Source organism: Salmo salar, chromosome ssa25 (assembly GCF_905237065.1).
Source record: "Salmo salar chromosome ssa25, Ssal_v3.1, whole genome shotgun sequence".
In the NCBI taxonomy this organism is placed as follows: domain Eukaryota; kingdom Metazoa; phylum Chordata; class Actinopteri; order Salmoniformes; family Salmonidae; genus Salmo; species Salmo salar.
The window spans coordinates 35293966-35318493 of NC_059466.1; the positions used below are offsets into that span (position 1 = coordinate 35293966).

Sequence of the window (24528 nt, forward strand, 5' to 3'; positions counted from 1 at the left end):
AACATGAGGTGAAGGCGGCAGATGAATGGCATGACAATGGGCCTCAGGATCTCTTCACAGTATCTCTGTGCATTCAAATTGCCATTGATAAAATGCAATTGTGTTCGCTGTCCGTATCTTATCTGCCTATACCATAACCCACCCGCCACCATGGGGCAGTCTGTTCACAACATAGACATCCACAAACCTCTCTCCCACACAACGCCGAACATGTGGTCTGAGGTTGTGAGGCCGGTTGGACGTACTGCCAAATTCTCTAAAACAACATTGGAGGAGGCTTATGGTAGAGAAATTAACATTCAATTATCTGGCAACAGCTCTGATGGACATTCCTGCAGTCAGCATTCCAATTCCAATCTCCCTCAAAACCTGAGATATCTGTGGCAGTGTTGTGTGACAAAACTGCACATTTTAGAGTGGCCTTTTATTGTGAAATTATCATGCTGTTTAATCAGCTTCTTGATATGCCACACTTGTCAGGTGGATGGATTATCGTGGCAAAGGAGAAATGCTCACTAACAAGAATGTAAAAAATTTGTGCACAACATTTTTGACAAATAAGCTTTTTGTTTGAATGAGACAGTTCTGGGATCTTTGATTTCAGCTCATGAAACATGGGACACAACACTTTATATGTTGTGTTTCTATTTTTGTTCAGTGACAAACTAAATTAAATTACAAACTACGTGTTTGTTATTTGTCCCTAAATCCAACATTGGCAGAATATCTCAGCCGAACTAGATGTAAATAGAAGAAAAACCCTCTCCGAATACAGACTGAATGACCACAGTCTGGAAATTGAAAGAGGAAGACACGTTAAATCTTGGCTGCCAAGAGATCAGAGAATATGGAGGTAGTCTGATTTACAGGACGTAGAAACTGAGATTCACTTATTGTGTTCCTGCCCAAAATAGGACAACAGAAGGGAAACATACTACCCCTACTTGGAAAAATACTGTATATACCAAACGTTCGACAAATCCTTGATGTACATAAACTCCCCATTCTTCTTGGAGGGGAGCAGCAGTCAACTAAGCTGGCAGCTAAATGTGTCACCCTGCACCACAACCAGAGAGAGATGGGATGGACTGCGTGGTTGTTGTGTTTTTCTTTTGTTTCTGCTCTCTTTTGGTTTGTTTCCTAATTTAATCATTTTTACTCATTTAATTTCTGTCTGGAATAACAGACATTCAAAATACACATTAAATAATACATCAACAAACATGTAATACACACATACACACACTCCTACGTGCAAACACACACTTATATAAAATCATTTGCACAAGTCTGTGTGCACACGCACGCACACAAAAATGCACACGCGCACACACACACACACACACACACACACACTACTGACACCTGCATGCACACCGACATTCCATAGATGATGTCATTGTATCTCATTGTGCCTATTCAATGTTCCCACAGATGTTCACTGCTTAATCTCATTGTACCGATATATACAGTATATACTGTATATATTATCTTATTTTTATTATCAAAGTAAAATGCTTTTAAGATATAATATTAAAATTACTATTTGTATTTATACATTTTATTTCTATACATAAAAAACATTGTAATATATACAGTGCCTTCAGAAAGTATTCAGACCCCTTGACATTTTCCACATTTTGTTAGGTTACAGCCTTGTATTAAATATTAAATAAATTAATGTATTAAATATCTTTTTTCCTCCTCAATCTACACACAATACCCTATAATGACAAAGCAAAAACACATTTTTGTACATTTTTTCTAATAAAAAAAAAATTATAAATGAAAAAATGACATTTACATAAGTATTCAGACCCTTTACTCAGTACTTTGTTGAAGCACCTTTGGCAGCGATTACAGCCTCCAGTCTTCTTGGATATGACGCTACAAGCTTGGCACACCTGTATTTGGGGACTCCCCCATCCCTCTCTACAGATCCTCTCAAGTTTTTTCAGGTTGGAGGGGGAATGTTGCTTAACAGCTATTTTCAGGTCTCTACAGAGATCTTAGATCGGGTTTAAGTCCGGGCTCTAGCTGGGCCACTCAAGGACATCCACAGACTTGTCACGAAATCACTCCTGGGTTGTCTTGGCTGTGTGCTTAGGGTTGTTGTCCTGTTGGAAGGTGGTGAACCGTTGCCCCAGTCTGAGGTCCTGAGCTCTCTGGAGCAGGTCTGTACTTTGTTCCGTTGATCTTTGCCTCAATCCTGACTAGTCTCCCAGTCCCTGCCACTGACAAACATCCCCACAGCATGATGTTGCCACCACCATTCTTCACCGTAGGGATGGTGCCAGTTTCCTTCAGATGTGACGCTTGGCATTCAGGCCATCTTGGTTTCATTAGACGAGAGAATCTTGTTTCTCATGGTCTGAGTGTCTTTAGATGCCTTTTGGAAAACTCGGGCTGTCATGTGCCTTTTACTGAGGAGTGGCTTCCGTCTGGCCACTCTACCATAAAGGCCTGTTTGGTGGGGTGCTGCAGAGATGGTTGTCCTTCTGGAAGGTTCACAGAGGAACTCTAGAGCTCTGCCAGAGTGACCATCGGGTTCTTGGTCACCTCCCTGATCAAGGCCCTTCTCCACCGATTGCTCAGTTTGTCAGCCAGCTCTAGCAAGAGTCTTGGTGGGTCCCACCTTCTTCCATTTAAGAATCATGAGGCCACTGTGTTCTTGGGGACCTTCAATGCTGCAGAAATGTTTTGGTACTCTTCCCCAGATCTGTGCCTCGACACAATCCTGTCTCTGAGCTCTACGGACAATTCCTTCAACCTCATGGCTTGGATTTTGCTCTGACATGCACTGTTAACTGTGGAACCTTATATAGACAGGTTTGTGCCTTTCCAATTCATGTCCAATCAATTGAATTTACCACAGGTGGACTCCAATCAAATGTATTTATAAAGCCCTTTTTACATCAGCCAATGTCACAAAGTGCTATACAGAAACCCAGCCTAAAACACCAAACAGCAAGCAATGTAGATGTAGAAGCACGGTGGCTAGGAAAAACTCCCTAGAAAGGCAGGAACCTAGGAAAAGACCTACAGAGGAACCAGGCTCTGAGGGGTGGCCACATCTCAAGGATGATCAATGGAAACAGGATGCACCGGAGCTCAATTTCAAGTCTCATACCAAGGGTCTGAATACTTATGAAAATAACGGGTTTCTGTTTTGTATTTTTTATACATTTTAGAATAAGGCTGTAACGTAACTGTCATGACTGTCGTAGAAAGGGGACCAAAGCGCAGCATGTTGAATGCTCATGATGAAATGTATTTAAACTCAAAACACTAAAGACAAAATAACAAAGACAAAAAAATGAAGACTAAACAAAATACAACAACCCACAAAAACAGTTGGGAAAAAAACCTACTTAAATATGATCTCCAATTAGAGACAACGAGAACCAGCTGCCTCAAATTGGAGATCATCCCCCCAAAAAACAACATAGAAATAGAAAAACTAGAACTAAACATAGAAATAGAAAACATAGAAAAACCCAAACCACCCCCTGTCACGCCCTGACCTACTCTACCATAGAAAATAACATCTTACTATGGTCAGGACGTGACAGTACCACCCCCAAAGGTGCAGACTCCGAATGCACCTACTAAACAAAAACGAAAAAGGGAGGGTAGGGTGGGTAATACTGTTTATGGCGGCTCTATTGCAGTCCACATAACCTTATCCTCCAGCAGCGGAGGCGGCTCCGGTTCGGGGCGTAACCCCCGCTCCACCCGCTGATCCCTCTGCTTTAGTACCACCAGACCGTGGATCATCGCTGGAGGTTCTAGACTGCAGGCCGCTGCTGAAGACTCTGGGCTGCAGGCCACCGCTGAAGACTCTGGGCTTCAGGCCGCCGCTAAAGACTCTGGGCTGCAGGCCGACTCAGGAGGCTCCAGACAGGGGAGCGTCGCTGGAGGCTCCGGACTGGGGACCGTCGCTGCAGGCTCCGTGCCATGGATCATCGCTACAGGTTCCGCGCCATGGATCATATCTGGAGGCTTTGTGCCATGGATCATCACTGGAGGCTCCGGGCCATGGATTATCACTGGAGGCTTCGTGCCATGGATCATCTCTACAGGCTCCGGGCCATGGATCATCCCTACAGGCTTCTTGCCATGGATTATCCCTACAGGCTCCGGGCCATGGATTATCCCTACAGGCTCCGGGCCATGGATTATCTCTGGAGGCTTCGTGCTATGGATCATCCCTACAGGCTCCGGGCCATGGATCATCACTGGAGGCTTCGTGCCATGGATCATCTCTACAGGCTTCGGACCATAGATCATCACTGGAGGCTTCTTTCGTGGAGCTGGAATAGGTCTCACCGGACTAGGGAACGTTGCTGGGAGATCTGGACTAGGGAATGTCGCTGGAGGCCAGGTGCGCAGAGCAGGCACAGGGTATATTGGGCCGTGGAGGCACACTGGAGGTCTGGAGCTTATGGCTGGCACAACCCATCCTGGCTGGATAACCCCCGTAGCCCGACAAGCACGAGGCGTTGTGACAGGTCGCACCGGTTTGTGTTGGCGAACTGGGGGTACCGTGCATAGAGCTGGCGCAGGATAACCTGGGCCGAAAAGACGCACCGGAGACCAGGAACGCTGAGCAGGCACACTCCTTCCTGGCTGAATGCCAACTCTAGCACGGCAACTGTGGGGAGCTTGCACCGAGCACACCGGGCTGTAGCTGCACACTGGCGACACAGTGCGCATCCCCGCATAACATGGTGCTTGCTCGATCACTCGCCCCCCACGGTAAGCACGGGGAGTTGGCTCAGGTCTCCAATCTGACTCTGCCAATCTCCCCGTGTGACCCCCAACCATGAGGCAAGTGCGAGAGACAGCCCCCCCCAAAAAAATTGGGGGGGGGGGCTGTCTCTCGCACTTGCCTCATGGTTGGTACAGCGCCTCATAATAACGCCGCTCCGCATAAGCTGCCTCAATCTCCTCCCTCGGATGGCGATGCTCCCCAGCCTGCCTCCAGGGTCCTTTTCCATCCAGAATTTCTTCCCAGGTCCATTCCTCTCCACACTGCTTGGTCCTTTTGTGGTGGGTAGTTCTGTCACGACTGTCGTAGAAAGGGTACCAAAGTGTTAAATGCTCATAATGAAATTTATTTAAACTCAGAACACTAAAGACTAAATAACAAAGAGAAAAAAACGATCAGCTCACAGTTCTGTCAGGTACTTCGTACATCAGCTGATATCTCAAAGTGCTGTACAGAAACCCAGCCTAAAACCCCAAACAGCAAGCAATGCATGTGAAAGAAGCACGGTGGCTAGGAAAAACTCCCTAGGAAAAACTCCCTAGAAAGGCCAAAAACCTAGGAAGAAACCTAGAGAGGAACCAGGCTATGAGGGGTGGCCAGTCCTCTTCTGGCTGTGCAGGGTGGATATTATAACAGAACATGGTCAAGATGTTAAAATGTTCATAAATGACCAGCATGGTCAAATAATAATAATCATAGTAGTTGTCGAGGGTGCAACAAGCACGTCCGGTGAACAGGTCAGGGTTCCATAGCCGCAGGCAGAACAGTTGAAACTGGAGCAGCAGCGCGGCCAGGTGGACTGGGGACAGCAAGGAGTCATCATGCCAGGTAGTCCTGAGGCATGGTCCTAGGGCTCAGGTCCCCCGAGAGAAAGACAGAAAGAGAGAAAGAGAGAATTAGAGAGAGCATATTTAAATTCACACAGGACACCGGATAAGACAAGAGAAATACTCCAGATGTAACAGACTGACCCTAGCCCCCCGACACATAAACTACTGCAGCATAAATACTGGAGGCTGAGACAGGAGGGATCAGAAGACACTGTGGCCCCATCCGATGATACCCCGGACAGGGCCAAACAGGCAGGATATAACCCCACCCACTTTGCCAAAGCACAGCCCCCACACCACTAGAGGGATGACTCCAACCACCAACTTACCGTCCTAAGACAAGGCCGAGTATAGCCCACAACGATCTCCGCCATGGCACAACCCAAGGGGGGGGGGCGCCAACCCAGACAGGAAGACCACGTAAGTGACTCAACCCACTCAAGTGACGCACCCCTCCCATGGACGGCATGGAAGAACACCAGTAAGCCAGTGACTCAGCCCCTGTAATAGGGTTACAGGCAGAGAATCCCAGTGGAAAGAGGGGACCCAGCAAGGCAGAGACAGCAAGGGCGGTTCGTTGCTCCAGCCTTTCCGTTCACCTTCACACTCCTGGGCCAGACTATACTTAATCATAGGACCTACTGAAGAGATAAGTCTTCAGTAAAGACTTAAAGGTTGAGACTGAGTCTGCGTCTCTCACATTGGTAGGCAGACCATTCCATAAAATTGGAGCTCTATAGGAGAAAGCCCTACCTCCAGCCGTTTGCTTAGAAATTCTAGGGACAATTAGGAGGCCTGCGTCTTGTGACCGTAGCGTACGTGTAGGTATGTACGGCAGGACCAAATCGGAAAGATAGGTAGGAGCAAGCCCATGTAATGGTTTGTAGGTTAGCAGTAAAACCTTGAAATCAGCCCTTGCCTTAACAGGAAGCCAGTGTAGGGAGGCTAGCACTGGAGTAATATGATCAAATTTTTTGGTTCTAGTCAGGATTCTAGCAGCCGTATTTAGCACTAACTGAAGTTTGTTTAGTGCTTTATCCGGGTAGCCGGAAAGTAGAGCATTGCAGTAGTCCAGCCTAGAAGTAACACAAGCATGGATTAATTTTTCTGCGTCATTTTTGGACAGAAAGTTTCTGATTTTTGCAATGTTACGTAGATGGAAAAAAGCTGTCCTTGAAACAGTCTTGATATGTTCTTCAAAAGAGAGATCAGGGTCCAGAGTAACGCCGAGGTCCTTCACTGTTTTATTTGAGACGACTGTACAACCATCCAGATTAATTGTCAGATTCAACAGAAGATCTCTTTGTTTCTTGGGACCTAGAACAAGCATCTCTGTTTTGTCCGAGTTTAAAAGTAGAAAGTTTGCAGCCATCCACTTCTTTATGTCTGAAACACAGGCTTCTAGCGAGGGCAAATTTGGGGCTTCACCATGTTTCATTGAAATGTACAGCTGTGTGTCGTCCGCATAGCAGTGAAATTTAACATTATGTTTTCGAATGACATCCCCAAGAGGTAAAATATATACTGAAGACTAAACAGAATACAACTACCCACAAAAACAGTTGGAAAAAAACCCTACTTAAATATGATCTCCAATTAGAGACAACGAGAACCAGCTGCCTCTAATTGGAGATCATCCCAAAAAACAACAGCATAGAAATAGAAAAACTAGAACTAAACATAGAAATAGAAAACATAGAAAAACCGAAACCATCCCCTGTCACGCCCTGACCTACTCTACCATAGAAAATAACATCTTACTCTTGTCAGGATGTGACAGTAACAAAATGTGGAAAAAGTCTGAAAACTTTCCAAAGGCACTGTATACTGTCCACTTTCTCTTATCATCATCACTATTATCATTATTATTATTTTCTGTTTTTGTTGATGTCATTATCTCAATTTGTTTTAGCAACAGTAGCTTTGTCATTCATGCTAATAAATCTTATTTGAATCTGAATATGTGAATGCTGGGATATTAATAATGAGAGAAACAGACAGACAGACTGAGAGACAGACAGACAGAGATGAAGAGAGGAGATAGATAAGACAGGAGGTAATAAATTATAGATAATAGACAGGAGGTAATACATGATAGATAAAAGACAATACACTGAAGGTAATGAATTATAGCTAAAAGACAATAGACAGGAGGTAATACATGATAGATAAAAGACAATAGACAGGAGGTAATAAATGATAGATAAAAGACAATAGACAGAAGGTAATGAATTATAGCTAGAAGACAATAGACAGGATGTAATACATGAAAGATAAAAGACAATAGACAGGATGTAATACACGATAGATAAAAGACAATAGACAGAAGGTAATGAATTATAGCTAGAAGACAATAGACAGGATGTAATACATGATAGATGAAAGACAATAGACAGGATGTAATACATGATAGATAAAAGACAATAGACAGGATGTAATACATGATACATAAAAGACAATAGACAGGATGTAATACATGATAGATAAAAGACAATAGACAGGATGTAATACATAATAGATAAAAGACAATAGACAGGATGTAATACATGGAGATAAAAGACACTAGACAGGAGGTAATACATGATAGATAAAAGACACTAGACAGGAGGTAATACATGATAGATAAAAGACACTAGACAGGAGGTAATACATGATAGATAAAAGACAATAGACAGGAGGTAATACATGGAGATAAAAGACTAGACAAGAGTAATACATGATAGATAAAATACAATAGACAGGAGTAATACATGATAGATAAAAGACACTAGACAGGAGTAATACATGATAGATAAAAGACAATATACAGGAGGTAATACATGATAGATAAAAGACAGTAGACAGGAGGTAATACATGATAGATAAAAGACAATAGACAGGAGGTAATACATGGAGATAAAAGACTAGACAAGAGTAATACATGATAGATAAAATACAATAGACAGGAGTAATACATGATAGATAAAAGACACTAGACAGGAGTAATACATGATAGATAAAAGACAATATACAGGAGGTAATACATGGAGATAAAAGACACTAGACAGGAGTAATACATGGAGATAAAAGACACTAGACAGGAGTAATACATGATAGATAATCCATGGGTTGATCCAGAAGCTGAGTGTGATTCCATTATTACAGTGAAAGGGTGGAAGTGACAGAGTACTCTCCTCTCCTCCACTGCAATGCTGTTTCCTCCCTCAGGTACTCTGTCTATCCCATCTCTCCACTTCTGTCTTTCAAAGTGGCTTCACTGACTGATGGCTTTCTCTCCTGTGTGTGTGTGTGTGTGTGTGTGTGTGTGTGTGTGTGTGTGTGTGTGTGTGTGTGTGTGTGTGTGTGTGTGTGTGTGTGTGTGTGTGTGTGTGTGTGTGTGTGTGTGTGTGTGTGTGTGTGTGTGTGTTCAGGGTCAATGGAAGATGAGGGTCACACCAAGTCAAACTCCTCCAGCTCATCGTCTCTGCACAGACATATGGACAGACATCACACCCAGGTAAACACACACACACACAACCTCCTCCTTACTGTGCTGATGGTTAGAGTAGCCCTGTCCCTCTGTTGTGTAACCTCGTTTCGATCAGGTTACCCAACATCCCCTTTTTAAACACAGAAGTCTTTTCAGGGTTTTCTCTCTGTGAATATGCTGGCATTTTAGCACTGCTCCTTTCATTTTGGCAGGTGACACACACACTCGGGATTTGTGTTTGGCATGCTCTTCTGTTTTGGGTGTTGTTGTGTTTCAGTAGGACTAACAGTGCTGGTATTGAACGTTTCATTTCAATTGTGACATGTGAGCTTCTCCTAGTTCCCAAGACACTCAATGCTTGTGGTCTATGGTTACAGGATTGGATTTAATGCCCCCCACACACCTATACACACACTCACACACACACACACACATATCTGCATCATATGAGACGGATCAAGCGGAAACCATGAAGCGTCTTGACAGACCGAGAGTACATCTCTGTTGATAAACACACACACCTGCGCTCTGAGCTTTAATAATTCAAACAGGGCATGAAATATTCAGCAGGACAGAATCCCCCTTTCTGCGAGAGACGCAACACCAATAACACCTCGGTAGCAAACGAGATAAAACCCTACACCCTGATACCAGATCCTGGACTAACTCTCTCCTCTACCACCATAACTCTCCCTAACCATTTCTCTCAACCTGGACTGAGGGGTAGACGTAACATAGTAAATGTGAATCCGGTACACTCCATTTAGTATGATATGTTACGTTTCGTATGGTATGTATTCATTTGTGGATGTATATCATTCATTTCATATGATATGCTATGAATTACAATTTCTATGATACGTTATGAATTGCAATTCGTACAATATGTTATGAATTTGCTAAACATATAATATGTTACAATTCCAATTTATTGTGGCTAGTGTTAGCTAGGTGGTTAGGTGGATAATGCTAACTTTAGCTAGGTGGCTAACGTTAGCTAGGTTAGGGGTTAGAGTTAAGATTATAGTTAGGAGAAGGGTTAGCTAACATGCTAAATAGTTGCAAAGTACAGTGCCTTACAAAAGTATTCAACCCCCTTGGTGTTTTTCCTATTTTGTTGCATTAAAACCTGTAATTTAAATTGATTTTTATTTAGATGTCATGTAATGGACATACACAAAATAGTCCTAATTGGTGAAGTGAAACAAAAAAAAATACAAAAAAATAAACCTGAAAAGGGGTGCGTGCATAAGTATTCACCCCCTTTGCTATGAAGCTCCTAAATAAAATCTGGTGCAACCAATTACGTTCAGAAGTCACATAATTAGTTAAATAAAGTCCACCTGTGTGCAATCTAAGTGTCACATGATCTGCTACATGATCTCAGTATATATACACCTGTTCTGAAAGGCCCCAGAGTCTGCAACACGACTAAGCAAGGGGCACCACCAAAGAAGCGGCACTATGAGCGGCACTATGAAGACCAAGGGGCTCTCCAAACAGGTCAGGGACAAAGTTGTGCAGATCAAGGTTGGGTTATAAAATAAATCTGAAACTTTCAACATTCCACGGAGCACCATTAAATCCATTATTAAAAAATGGAAAGAATATGGCACCACAACAAGCCTGCCAAGAGAGGGCCGCCTAACAAAACTCATGGACCAGGCAAAGAGGGCATTACTTAGAGAGGCAACAAAGAGACCAAAGATAACCCTGAAGGAGCTGCAAAGCTCCACAGTGGAGATTGGAGTATCTGTCCAAAGGACCACTTTAAGCCATACACTCCACAGAGCTGGGCTTTACAGAAGAGTGGCCAGGAAAAAGCCATTGCTTAAAGAAAAAAAATAAGCAAACATGTTTGGTGTTTGCCAAAAGGCATGTGGGAGACTCCCCAAACATATGGAAGAAGGTACTCTGGTCAGATGAGACAAAAAATGTGCTTTTCGGCCATCAAGGAAAACGCTATGTATACCGCAAACATAACACCTCTCATCACCACAAGAACACCATCCCCACAGTGAAACATGGTGGTGTTAGCATCATACTGTGGGGATGTTTTTCATTGGCAGGGACTAGGAAACTGGTTAGAATTGAAGGAATGATGGATGGAGCTAAATACCGAGAAATTCTTGAGGGAAACCTGTTTCAGTCTTCCAGAGATTTGAGACTGGGATGGAGGTTCACCTTCCAGCAGGACAATGACCCTAAGCATACTGCTAAAGCAACACTCGAGTGGTTTAAGGGGAAACATTTAAATGTCTTGGAATGGCCTAGTCAAAGCCCAGACTTCAATCCAATTGAGAATCTGTGGTATGACTTAAAAATTGCTGTACATCAGCGAAACCCATCCAACTTGAAGGAGCTGGAGCAGTTTTGCCTTGAAGAATGGGCAAAAATCCCAGTGGCTAGCTTATAGAGACATACCCCAAGAGACCTGCAGCTGTAATTGCTGCAAAAGGTGGCTCTACAAAGTATTGACTTTGGGGAGGTGAATAGTTATGCACTCTCAAGTTTTCCATTTTTTTGTGTTATTTCTTGTTTGTTACACAATAAAACATATTTTGCATCTTCAAAATGGTGGGCATGTTGTGTAAATGAAATGATACAAACCCCCCAAAAATCTATTTTAATTCCAGGTTGTAAGGCAACAAATTAGGAAAAATGCCAAGGGGGTGAATACTTTCGCAAGCCACTGTAGCTAAAAAGTAGTAAGCACAGTTGCTAATTAGCTAAAATGCTAAAGTTGTCCGTGACGAGATTCAAACATTCAACCTTTGCATTGCTAGATGTTCGCGTTATATGCCTACCCATCCACCCCGACCAACCACCTTACTTTAGTTTTTGCCTTAAGTAACTTTCTGTCTTATGTAATCATACCAAACGTAATATATCATACCAAACGTAATATATCATACCAATTTGAGTGTCCCGGATTTACGTTTACTATGTTACGTCTACTCTATGAGAACAGGCTGTTTCTCTAAACAAACACACACACACATCACCACAAACTATTGGAGGACCCATGTCAAGGCCAAGAGATGTTGCTGACCATGTAAACCAGAGTTTTCCTGGTCTGGATACATGTTTAGCAAAAATTCCTGGCTCCACATAACCCTCAGCTTGTAACTGTCCTCTCCCATTGACTTCTCCCATAGCCACTGTCAAATCCATTGGCTGGTGTAGAGCAGGCCTCAAGTCATAATGACAACAGGAACATATTCATTTAATATTATGGTCAAAGCAGGAATCAGGACAGGATATTTGCTCTTTCGTCTGATTTCCTCTGACATTACCCGTCTCAAACTGTCCTGGTCAGGAGATTCCAGGATGCATCCGCTCCCCATTGATCCACATTGTTAAAACACAATTAAAATCCTTCTACATAATTATTGATTGGATCTGATAGGGATTGAGATGCGAGTCAAGACGAGGTGCATGTAGCAATGAAGCGAACACGAACTTTCTAGCGGCATTCTGACCGGCTCAGGGCACAGTATTCCCAATAGATTCCCATGAACGCTGAGGAGGTACATGGTGTTCCCGTTCCCTGAGTTAGCTAATGGAGAATCCATGCTCTATCCATTACAGAGACACACACAGAGCCAATGTTCCTAAAAAGGCCGGAATGCCCTCTGTCTTGTGTAAGAGAGGGTTGTGAGTTTTGTCTGCCTGAGAGACACGGGGCGATCACGAAGTAGGAGCTTCTTAGTGTGTAGTGTAAAATGCTGATGTTCCAGCACATTCTGACAGGTCTAGATATTCTTACTCTGACTTACAACAGCCCCTGACAGAGTAGCACTCTCTAGACAGGTTCATTCTGAACCAGTCCTCTCTTTCACTTCCTATAAAGATGTGCTCTTTCCTTCTCCAAATGTTTAACTTGTCTATCTGACATGGTATAATGTGGAGAAGGCATTCCCTTTTGTTTGACTGTGGCAGCGATGGCATATCCTAGGCTACAGAATCCACTGAAGCATTCCATGACACCGACATTTAATATTCAAAGAATACGGTATGCATTCAGCATATGTCAGGTTTCATGTAGTGCTTATTGCTGAAACTGTATGTCCTTAATGGTTCTTTGACCCCATTGACTCTGGAGTGTATTTGTGTATCTCTCTCTCTCTCCTCTCCCTCTCTTTATCTTCTTCCAGAGGGGTCATCTCAACTTCTCACCCTTCGGTGCAGGGGCTGCGCTCTAAGGCAGGGGGGCGCTGGGAGCACTCCTCACGTTTAGGGACGAGGTGAGTGTCATCGTCCATATTGTACCCTACCTCACTGCTCTCCCTTCCTCTCCTTTCAGCACTTCCTCTTCCTGTTGTATCCTTCTTGTATCCTATCACCCTGCTCCCAAGTGAAGTTGCCCGTAACCATAGATCTAGGATCAGATTATCATCCCTGTAATCCTAACCTTAACCATTAGGAGGGGAAATGCGAGTATAAGGGGCAACCTCATCCTACTCTGTTCCACTTATTGCTCAGAAAGGAAACTGCAGCTCTGGGTTTGACTCTGAGCTCGACTCTCTGGTCTGACATTCAGCTAGTTTAAGTGTCAAACTCGGAGGGCCGAGTGTCTGCAGGTTTTTGCTCCTCCCTTGGACTTGATTGATTAATTAAGTTCAGTGATTAGTAAGGAAATCCCTCACCTGGTTGTCTACGTCTTAATTAAAAGGAAAAACCAAAAGCCAGCAGACTCTAGAACCTCCATGGAATGGGTTTGACACCACTGAGCCGGGGGGTAGTGATCCCCAGTTAAACCCCTAACCCTCAGTCACTTATGTTGAGCTGAAAGGATTGTACAGGTTTACGCAACATGTCGAAAACTCCACCAAGCCTATAGCAGGGAAAGCTAAACCAATTACTGTATTGTTCATTCCCCAAAATGCCAATGGAGGACGTTATAAGTTATGTTTTAGGGTATGAATTGGAGAAGGAAGTGTGTATAGTCAGGTGGAAAGATGAGTTAGAGTTAGGTAGTGAAGGTCACACATGCAGAGTAGAGAAGTGTGCATAGAAATGGACCGTAGCGACTAAAGTGTATAGGGAAAATCAGGACAGGGCAGTGAGAGAGTTAATGGTATAAATACTCAGAGTAGGTGAGGTGGAGATAAATATCTAACGTTAAGGAAAGTTTACATGAGGTAGCATGTCAGTGAGTGGTTCTATCCTATAGAGCAGCTCAGTGAGAGTTGGGGAGTTAACCATCTAAGTGTGTAAACCAATCTGCTGTATGGCTCAGTGAAGTCACCCCTTGGCTAACCTTTGTATAAGTAGCTTAGGGAGCGAGGAAAGGCGGGCTCTGCGTCCACATAATCACCGCCTCAGTAAATATGTGGACAGGCCCCACTCAAAGATGGACATGTTTGGAGAACGTTAATCGCATGTTTGAAGAACATTAATTGCATGTTTGGAGAAGGTTAATCGCATGTTTGGAGAATGTTAATCACGTTTGAGTGCAGACCTTGGTTCTCAGCTTCTCTGTCGGACGTCCTTGGCTGAGGGATACCCTTGGAGGTTGTCCTTGCACCACACACACACATGCTATGCATGCAACACACACACACACAACACACAGACACACACAAGCACACACACACACTTACAAGCACAGACAAACACATACACACTCATTCACAAAAGTGTGCTAAAGATGGGTGTAAATTCATGTCCACGTCAGTAATCTTCTCAAACGCAAGACAGATGCAGTTTTTTCTCCACTCAGATGACGCGGATGCTATGCTACAGGACTGTTTTTCTAGCACAGACTGGAATACGCCATCAGCTTCATCAATAAGTGCATCGACGACGTGGCCCCCACAGTGACCGTACGTACATATCCCAACCAGAAGGCAAGGATTACAGGCCACATCCGCATCAAGCTAAAGGCAAGAGCTGACGCTTTCAAGGAGAGGGACACTAATCCGGACGACTATAAGATATCACGCAATGCCCTCAGACGAACCCTCAAACAAGCAAAGCATCAATACAGGATTAAGATTGAATCTTACTACACCGGCTCTGACGCTCGTCGGATGTGGCAGGGCTTGAAAACTATTACGGACTACAAAGGGAAACCCAGATGCAAGCTGCTCAGTGGCGCGAGCCTACCAGACAAGCTAGATAAACTTGTATGTTTGCTTCGAAGCAAGCAACACTGAAGCATGCACAAGAGCACCAACTGTTCTGGATGACTGTGTGATAACGCTCTCGGGTAGCTGATGAATTCACAAAGCAGCAGGGCCAGATGGATTACCAAGACGTGTACTAAAAGCATGCTCGGACCAACTGGCAAGCGTCTTCACTGACATTTTCAACCTCTCCCTGACTGAGTCTGTAATACCTACATGTTTCAAGTAGACCACCATAGGCCCTGTTCCCAAGGAAGTAGCACTCACATCAGTAGCCATGAAGTGCTTTGAAAGGCTGGTCATGGCTCACATCAACAGCATCCTCCCGGATACCCTAGACCCACTCCAATTCACATACCGCCCCAACAGATCCACAGATGACGCAATCTCCACACTGCCCTTTCGCACCTGGACAAAAGGAACACCTACGTGAGAATGCTGTTCATTCACTACAGCTCAGCGTTCAACACCATAGTGCCCACGAAGCTCATCACTAAGCTAAGGCTCTTGGGCCTAACATCTCCCTCTGAAACTGGATCCTGGACTTCCTGATGGGCCGCCCCCAGGTGGTAAGGGTAGGCAACAACACGTCTGCCATGCTGATCCTCAACACTGGGGCCCCTCAAGGGTATGTACTTAGTCCCCTCCTGTACTCCCTGTTCACCAACAACTGCATGGCCAAACACGACTCCAACGCCATTATTACGTTTGCTGACGACACAACAGTGGTAGGCCTGACCACCGACAACAATGAGACAGCCTATAGGGAGGAGGTCAGAGGACTGGCAATGTGGTGCCAGGACAACAACATCTCCCTCAATGTGAGCAAGACAAAGGAGCTGATCGTGGACTACAGGAAAGGCGGTCCGAACAGGCCCCTATTAACATCAACGGGTCTGTAGTGGAGCGGGTTGGCGTCCACTTCACCAACAATCTATCATGGTCCAAACACACCAAGATAGTCGTGAAGAGGGCACGACAGAACCGTTTCCCCCTCAGGAGACTGAAAAGATTTGTCAAGGGTCCCCAGATCCTCAAAAAGTTATACAGCTGCACCATCGAGAGCATCCTGACCGGTTGCATCACCGCCTGGTATGGCACCTGCTCGGGATCTGACCGTAAGGCGCTACAGAGGCTTGTGTACGGCCCAGTACATCACTGGGGCCAAGTTTCCTGCCATCCAGGACCTATATAATAGGCGGTATCAGAGGAATGCCCATAAAATTGTTAGAGATTCCAGTCACCCAAGTCATAGACTGTTTTCTCTGCTACCGCACGACAAGTGGTGCCGGAGCGCCAAGTCTAGGACCAAAAGGCTCCTTAACAGCTTCTACCGCCAAGCCATAAGACTGCTGAACAATTAATCAAATGGCCTCCAGACTATTACATTGACCCCTCTTCTTGAACTGCACTATTGGCTTGTAAATAAGCATTTCACGGTAAGGTCTACACTTGTTGTATTCGGCGCGTGTGACAAATAGTTTGATTTGATCTTCTGGATTATTTACAGTTGAAGTCGGGAATTTACATACACCTTAGCCAAATACATTAAAACTCAGTTTTTCACAATTCCTGACAATTACTCCTTGTAAAAATTCCCTTTCTTAGGTCAGTTAGGATCACCACTTTATTTTAAGAATGTGAAATGTCATAATAATAGTAGAGAGAATGATTTATTTCAGCTATTATTTGTTTCATCACATTCCCAGTGGGTCAGAAGTTTACATACACTCAATTAGTATTTGGTAGCATTTCCTTTAAATTGTTTAACTTGGGTCAAACGTTTCGGGTAGCCTTCCACAAGTTTCCCACAATAAGTTGTGTAAATTTTGGCCCATTCCTCCTGACAGAGCTGGTGTAACTGAGTCAGGTTTGTAGGCCTCCTTGCTCGCACACGCTTTTTCAGTTCTGCCCACACATTTTCTATAGGATTGAGGTCAGGGCTTTGGGATGGCCACTCCAATACCTTGACTTTGTTGTCCTTCAGCCATTTTGCCACAACTTTGGAAGTATGCTTGGGGTCATTGTTCATTTGGAAGACCCATTTGCGACCAAGCTTTAACTTCCTGACTGATGTCTTGAGATGTTGCTTAGTTTATACATCCACATAATTGTCCTCCCTCATGATGCCATCTATTTTGTGAAGTGCACCAGTCCCTCCTGCAGCAAAGCACTCCCACAACATGATGCTGCCACCCCTATGCTTCACGGTTGGGATGGTGTTCTTCGGCTTGCAAGCCTCCCCCTTTTTCCTCCGAACATAACGATGGTCATTATGGCCAAACAGTTCTATTTTTGTTTCATCAGACCAGAGAACATTTCTTCATGTGCAGTTGCAAACTGTAGTTTGGCTTTTTTGTGGTGGTTTTGGAGCAGTGGCTTCTTCCTTGCTGAGTGGCCTTTCAGGTTATGTCAATATAGGACTCGTCTTACTGTGGATATAGATACTTTTGTGCCTGTTCACTCCAGCATCTTCACAAGGTCCTTTGCTGTTGTTCTGGGATTGATTTGCACTTTTCGCACCAAAGTACGTTCATCTCTGGGAGACAGAAAGTATCTCTTTCCTGAGCGGTATGATGGCTGCGTGGTCCCATGGTGTTTATACTTGCATACTATTGTTTGTACAGGTTAACGTGGTACCTTTAGGCATTTGGAAATTGCTCCCAAGGATGAAGCAGACTTGTGGAGGTCTACAATTTTTTTCTGAGGTCTGATTTCTTTTGATTTTCCCATGATGTCAAGCAAACAAGACACTGAGTCTGAAGGTAGGCCTTGAAATACATCCACAGGTACACCTCCAATTGACTCAAATGATGTCAATTAGCCTATCAGAGGCTTCTAAAGCCATGACATCCTTTTCTGGAACTTTCCAAGCTGTTTAAAGGCACAGTCTACTTAGTGTATGTAAACTTCTGACCCACTGGAATGGTGATACAGTGAACTGTAGGTGAAATAATCTGTCTGTAAACAATTGTTGGAAAAATGAATTGTGTCATGCACAAAGTAGGTGTCCTAACCGACTTGCCAAAACTACAGTTTGTTCACAAGAAATTTGTGGAGTGGTTGAAAAACGAGTTTTAATGATTCCAACCTAAGTGTATGTAACTTCCGACTTCAACTGTATGTCTATCCTGTAACCATGGCGCCCATCCCACTTTCGCTCTGTGTGGTATTCATCAACAGCTTCATTTTCTTATATCTAATTTTAAGGTGTATCTTTGACTATGATTTAAACAATTGTTAAAGGGATCTGCGTAGATTATTTTATTCAAAAAAATTACTTGTAATTGCAATATTTCTTAATGTGATATGGAGATCCTTGACCTATATTTCTGTGTCTCTTCAATAACCCTTGATTCCCGTTTCAGCATCTGAAAAAAATAGTTTGATGATGCAAATAAGCGCAAAGACAGATGTAGGGCAACTTTGGAAAAATACGTCAGGGTTGAGAATTGAGTCATACAGTATACTCTATCTCAGAAGACAACCTAGCATTGTTCCCAGGATCATGAAAGCATACATCTCCATTCAACATAAAAATGTATGAGAGATAGTACGCAGCAGTTCCATAGTTCTAGATTAAAATAACTCCTATATCCCTGTGGATATCCCTGTGCACCTGTTGTCCCTCTCCTCCTATAACAACACAACAAAGACGCATTCAGCATTGCCCTGAAAAAGCCCTTCATTTCAAACCTTGGGAACTTATCATTATTCCTATGATAAGTTAACTGGTGGGGAAAACTCAATAGGGACTTTGAAGTGACGTCATTCTCCGTCCCCTATCTAATCAAGCCTCTGGATAGAACCCGGTCCCAGCTCCATTATGATTATGGATTGAAGAGCTGGGAAAGACTCTGCGACCCAGAACCCCTTTATATTAGTCACATTCCAAACAGTGTTTATGTAGGATTAGCAGATCAGAAGAGCAGGGAAAAGAAGGAGGATTGAATGGGAAAGAGAGGGAAGAGGCTTGATGGATAGCTTTTAATTATTAATATACAGGCGGGCCTTAGTTAAGTGTGTGTAGACAATGGTGCTCTGCACTGACGGGAATTAGATCTCATTAGGAAACATGATTGTTTGTTTGTTTTTTCCCATTGGCCAGTTTGGTAGAGTAAATGTCAAGGGGCCCAATTGTGCCAGAATGCCAGAGGGAGACTGGAAAAGGATTACGGGGCATTCAAAGGGTACTGGAATGGGTGGTGTGTTTGTGAATGTTTTAAAGATTCAAGTTTTATTAGTCGTATGTACAGGATACACAGGGTATACACCGTCCAATGAAGTGCTTACTTGCAAGTTCATTCTCGAAAATGTAAATACATTAAGAAGTAATAAAATATAAGAATATGAACATAAAGTAAATGGCTCAATAGAATAAACATTTTAGCATAAGTATAATACAGGAAGGCACAATTTATAGTCTAATATTTACACATGTTTTGGGGAAGAAGGATTGGGGCTCTGTTGCGCCCTCTTGACAAGAGTGATGTTGTTGTTGGTCCATGTCAAGTCTTCAGTGATGTGGACGCTGAGGAATGATGCCAGTTCACTTACTTCCTCCCTATAGGCTGACTCGTCATTGTTGGTTATCAGGCCTACAACATTGGTGTCATCAGCAAACTTGATGATGGAGTTGGTGTTGTGCAAAGCCACGCAGTCATGGGTGAACAGGGAGTACAGCAGAGGACTGAGGACACACCCCTGGGGGGGCCCTGTGTTAAGAGTCAGTGTGGAGGAGGTGTTTTTGCCAATTCTCGCAGCCTGTGTGTGTGTGTGCGTGCATGTGTGTTTTTGTTAGATCCAGCGGGCTATTTGAACGATGGTTGGAATGTCTGACTTAGTGCTGTTTCACAATAAAGAATGGAAAGGGACAGAAAGGAGGAAAGGAGGGATAAAGAGAGGGATAAAGAGAGAATGATTGAAAGAGGGATGGAGAGGAGAAGGCGGGACTGAGAGGCATCAGAGCTTGTTCGACAACATCAACTCAGGATAATCCCAGTCTTACATGAGTATGTGTTTGTGATGTGTGTTTGTGTGTTTGTGTGTGTGTGTCCATGTCTGTATGCATGCCCAGTATGGTTGTCCTGTTGCACGCAGAGCTTTCTCAGAATTGAAGCATGTTGTGTGTGTCCGTCCCGCTGGGTTCCCTGGAATTTCTCTGTTTCCCTAAGCCTGGTGTTCCCAAACCTTTACTGCACATGACCATAAATTGACAATTGAAAATACTGGGGACCCCACTTTCAAAAATGCTACTCCGTAATGTGTTCATATTCACAAAATGGTAGGTCCTGCAGGCTGCCTCTACATATAATGACATGAACACTCATTCTAATATTGTAATAGGTCTTTAGTTGACACTAAAAAGTTGTATTCTATTCCCATTTGAAATGAGATAACAGTTCCTAATTTGTTTGATAAGATTACAGATTTTCTCATGGGACCCCATTTCAATTTCAGGGGACCCCACATGGTGTCCTGACCGTAAGTGTGGGAATCACTGCCCTAAGCCCTGCGTGTGGACTAGGGTTATTGCTCTAGGACGCAGAGTTTGTGTATGTGTGGGTAGGTACATGTCCCAGACTGCGGACTAGATTTGCATCCAGACACATCATAGCCGTATTTCTGTTATTTTGTCTCAGCCGGGTGTGCTTTGAACATTTAACAGCATAATAGACATACATAGGGTATACCAAATACAGATACAAGCACATATTAAACGGTTTGCTAAAATAAGTTAAAAAACATTGTTCATACATTTTTTTAACTAGGCAAGTTTTTAACTAGGCAAGTCTTCACCATACCCTCTCAGTGTTCTAAAACCCGGGGTATGTTGATGTGTACTGGTCTACGTTGTTCTTTCTGATTTCCCCCTGTTCTGCTCCCCCAGTGTTTTGACCCCAGTGGGAGGTGGTCACCCCTGACCTTTGATTGACAGCTGTGAATTACCACTGTTCATCCCAGATGATCATCTTATTACCATAACATTATCATACTATCCCCATATTGATTTATACACTGTCTCTTGGCACAGGTCAGGGTGAATGGACTCAGAGTATAAACACACGTGTGCACAGACAAAGAAACAAAAAAACATGCACGGCTGCTTACACGTGTTTTTGGGAAGGGGTAAATTGTGCAGTATTTAGCAACAATAATAAGAGTCTGGTAGCAGCAGTTGTGTGTGTGTGTGTGTGTGTGTGTGTGTGTGTGTGTGTGTGTGTGTGTGTGTGTGTGTGTGTGTGTGTGTGTGTGTGTGTGTGTGTGTGTGTGTGTGTGTGTGTGTGTTTTGTGCATTTGTGTGTGTGTGTGTGTGTGTGTGTGGTCCAAGCACAAGCTCCAAGGGCATCCCTCACCCAAGGACATCCGACAGAGAAGGTGAGAACCAAGTCTGCCCCCAAAAATGGAGGGGGGAAAAGTAAGGAACTTGTCTGTGGGGCCAAAATTGGTTAAAGAAAATTGTGATAAATAAAAAAGTATACCGTTTAATTTAAGGACCAAAAAATGTACAGCTGTGCCATATAGATTGCAAAATAGTTGAGAAGAGATTTGTGATGTACCGATTCCATGGTATGTGGGTTATGAACTGATACGCAAAACGACTCCGGATTAAAACATTATTATTAAAAAGAAAAAATTATTATACACAATTCTTGCAATCAATAGAATGCTATATATATATGCGGGATACAACCTTCCCAGCTCTGCAGATTTTGCTGTGAAGAGACAGAATCATTAGATCATTTCTTTTGGTACTGTCCATATGTAGCTTGTTTTTGGTCTCAAGTCCAGAAATGGCTGAAGAATTGCAACATTTACCTGGAGATAGCACTACTGGGTGATCTGAAAAGTCATAGTCAATCGATCAATAATATAATAATACTTATAGCAAAAATGAAGGCAGCTGTGTGGTGTTGCCTTTGATTGGAAGTCCTATATTAGTTGGGTGTGTTTAGCCTTGTGCCTTGCCAGACTGTTTGTTGATCGTTCGTTCTCTTTTTGTTATTTTGGTGTTCATTTTGGAATTTATTAAAAGTCAAGATGAGCATACACATACCTGCTGCGTTTTGGTCCTCCATTACCAACGACGATCGTGTCAGAATCTCCCACCAACACACAGACAAACACACCCAACTAATATAGGACTTCCAATCAAAGGCAACACCACACAGCTGCCTTCAATTGGAAGTCCACCCCAATTAACTCAACATAGAAACAGACTACCTAGACTAAACATAGAATACATGACTCTCAAACAGTGCCCAAAAAACCCCGGAATACTAAATCAAATGCCCTTACTACAAAAACACCACCCTGAACCACATAAAACAAATACCCTCTGCCACGTCCTGACCAAACTACAATAACAATTAACCCTTATACTGGCCAGGACGTGACAGTACCACAGGAAATTCGAGAGGCAGCCCCAATCATTTTTGGGGGGGGGCACAAGGGCAGTTTTGCGGGGCAAGAATGGAGCCCCAGGCCAGCTCCCCGCACTAGCCTGGAGGTACGTGTTCCCAGTCTGGTACGTCCAGTACCAGCACCACGCACCAGGCTTCAAGTGCGTCATCCCAGTCCGACGTCGCCAGAACTGCCCGTCAGTCAAGAGTCGCCAGAACTGCCCGTCAGTCAAGAGTCGCCAGAACTGCCCGTCAGTCAAGAGTCGCCAGAACTGCCCGTCAGTCAAGAGTCGCCAGAGCCGCCCGTCAGTGAGGAGCTGCCAGAGTGGCCAGACTGCCCGGAGCTGCCAGAGTGGCCAGACTGCGGAGCTGCCAGAGTGGCCAGACTGCCCGGAGCTGCCAGAGTGGCCAGACTGCCCGGAGCTGCCAGAGTGGCCAGACTGCCCGGAGCTGCCAGAGTGGCCAGACTGCCCGGAGCTGCCAGAGTGGCCAGACTGCCCGGAGCTGCCAGAGTGGCCAGACTGCCCGGCGATGCCAGAGTGGCCAGACTGCCCGGTGATGCCAGAGTGGCCCGACTGCCTTCCGGGTCTGCCAGAGTGGCCCGACTGCCTTCCGGGTCTGCCAGAGTGGCCCGACTGCCTTCCGGGTCTGCCAGAGTGGCCCGACTGCCTTCCGGGTCTGCCAGAGTGGCCCGTCTACCCGGAGCTGCCGGGGTGGGTCGTCTGCCCGGAACTGCCAGAACCAGAGCCACCTCCAGATATAGGTGGGTTGGGGAGGGGGGGGGGTGTAGCACAGTGCCGTCGTTGACGGCAGCCACCCTCCCTTCCCTCCCTTTAGTTAGGGGGATTTTTTGTTGTTGTTTGGGGTTTTTGTTATTTTTGAGGTGCTTCCGGGGTTAGCACCTTTAGGGGGGGGTACTGTCACATCCTGGCCAGTATAAGGGTTAATTGTTATTGTAGTTTGGTCAGGACGTGGCAGAGGGTATTTGTTTTATGTGGTTCAGGGTGGTGTTTTTGTAGTAAGGGCATTTGATTTAGTATTCCGGGGTTTTTTGGGCACTGTTTGAGAGTCATGTATTCTATGTTTAGTCTAGGTAGTCTGTTTCTATGTTGAGTTAATTGGGGTGGACTTCCAATTGAAGGCAGCTGTGTGGTGTTGCCTTTGATTGGAAGTCCTATATTAGCTGGGTGTGTTTGTCTGTGTGTTGGTGGGAGATTCTGTCACGATCGTCGTTGGTAATGGAGGACCAAAACGCAGCAGGTATGTGTATGCTCATCTTGACTTTTAATAAATTCCAAAATGAACACCAAAATAACAAAAAGAGAACGAACGATCAACAAACAGTCTGGCAAGGCACAAGGCTAAACACAGAACAGTAACAAGTTTAATATTAAGCCAGCGCTAACTAACACCTGTCCTCTAGCGACAGATAGACAATCCCGCACAAGAATCCCAACTGAAAATGCACACTAAATAACCCCCCACTAATTACAGACACAAAACAGCTGCGGGATAGACAGACAAAACCAAAAGACACAGAAACAATGATCGGTGGCAGCTAATAGGCCGGCGACGCCGAGCGCCGCCCGACCGAGGAGGGGCGCCACCTTCGTTAGATACTATGACAGACATGTGTTTTTCTGGATTTTTTTGTTGTCATTCTGTCTCTCACTGTTCAAATAAACCTACCATTAAAATTATAGACTGATAATTTCTTTGTCAGTGGGCAAACGTACAAAATCAGCAGGGGATCAAATACTTTTTTCCCTCACTGTATAGGATCCGAAGTTTTGTGAAACAGCACAGTTAAAAATATATGGCAAATAGAAATTAAACCGGATGGTCTTGAAAAATATCTGAGAGGGGTTGAGGGTAGCGGAAGGATAGTAATAAAAACAAACAAAATGTAACTATTGTAAAATAG

General features: G+C 44.2%; 1 protein-coding gene across 4 annotated transcripts in view; it reads left to right on the forward strand.

Moving 5' to 3' along the window:
• Positions 1 to 24528, forward strand: part of LOC106595389 (unconventional myosin-XVI) — a 242290-nt gene that overhangs the window by 212688 nt on the left and 5074 nt on the right. For all 4 annotated transcript variants that reach the window (XM_045707327.1, XM_045707325.1, XM_045707326.1 and 1 more), the window contains 2 exons: positions 9012 to 9097; positions 13228 to 13317. In XM_045707327.1, the coding sequence (XP_045563283.1) occupies positions 9012 to 9097; positions 13228 to 13275 (134 nt within the window). In that variant the 3' untranslated portion in view covers positions 13276 to 13317. The remainder of the gene's footprint in view (positions 1 to 9011; positions 9098 to 13227; positions 13318 to 24528) is intronic.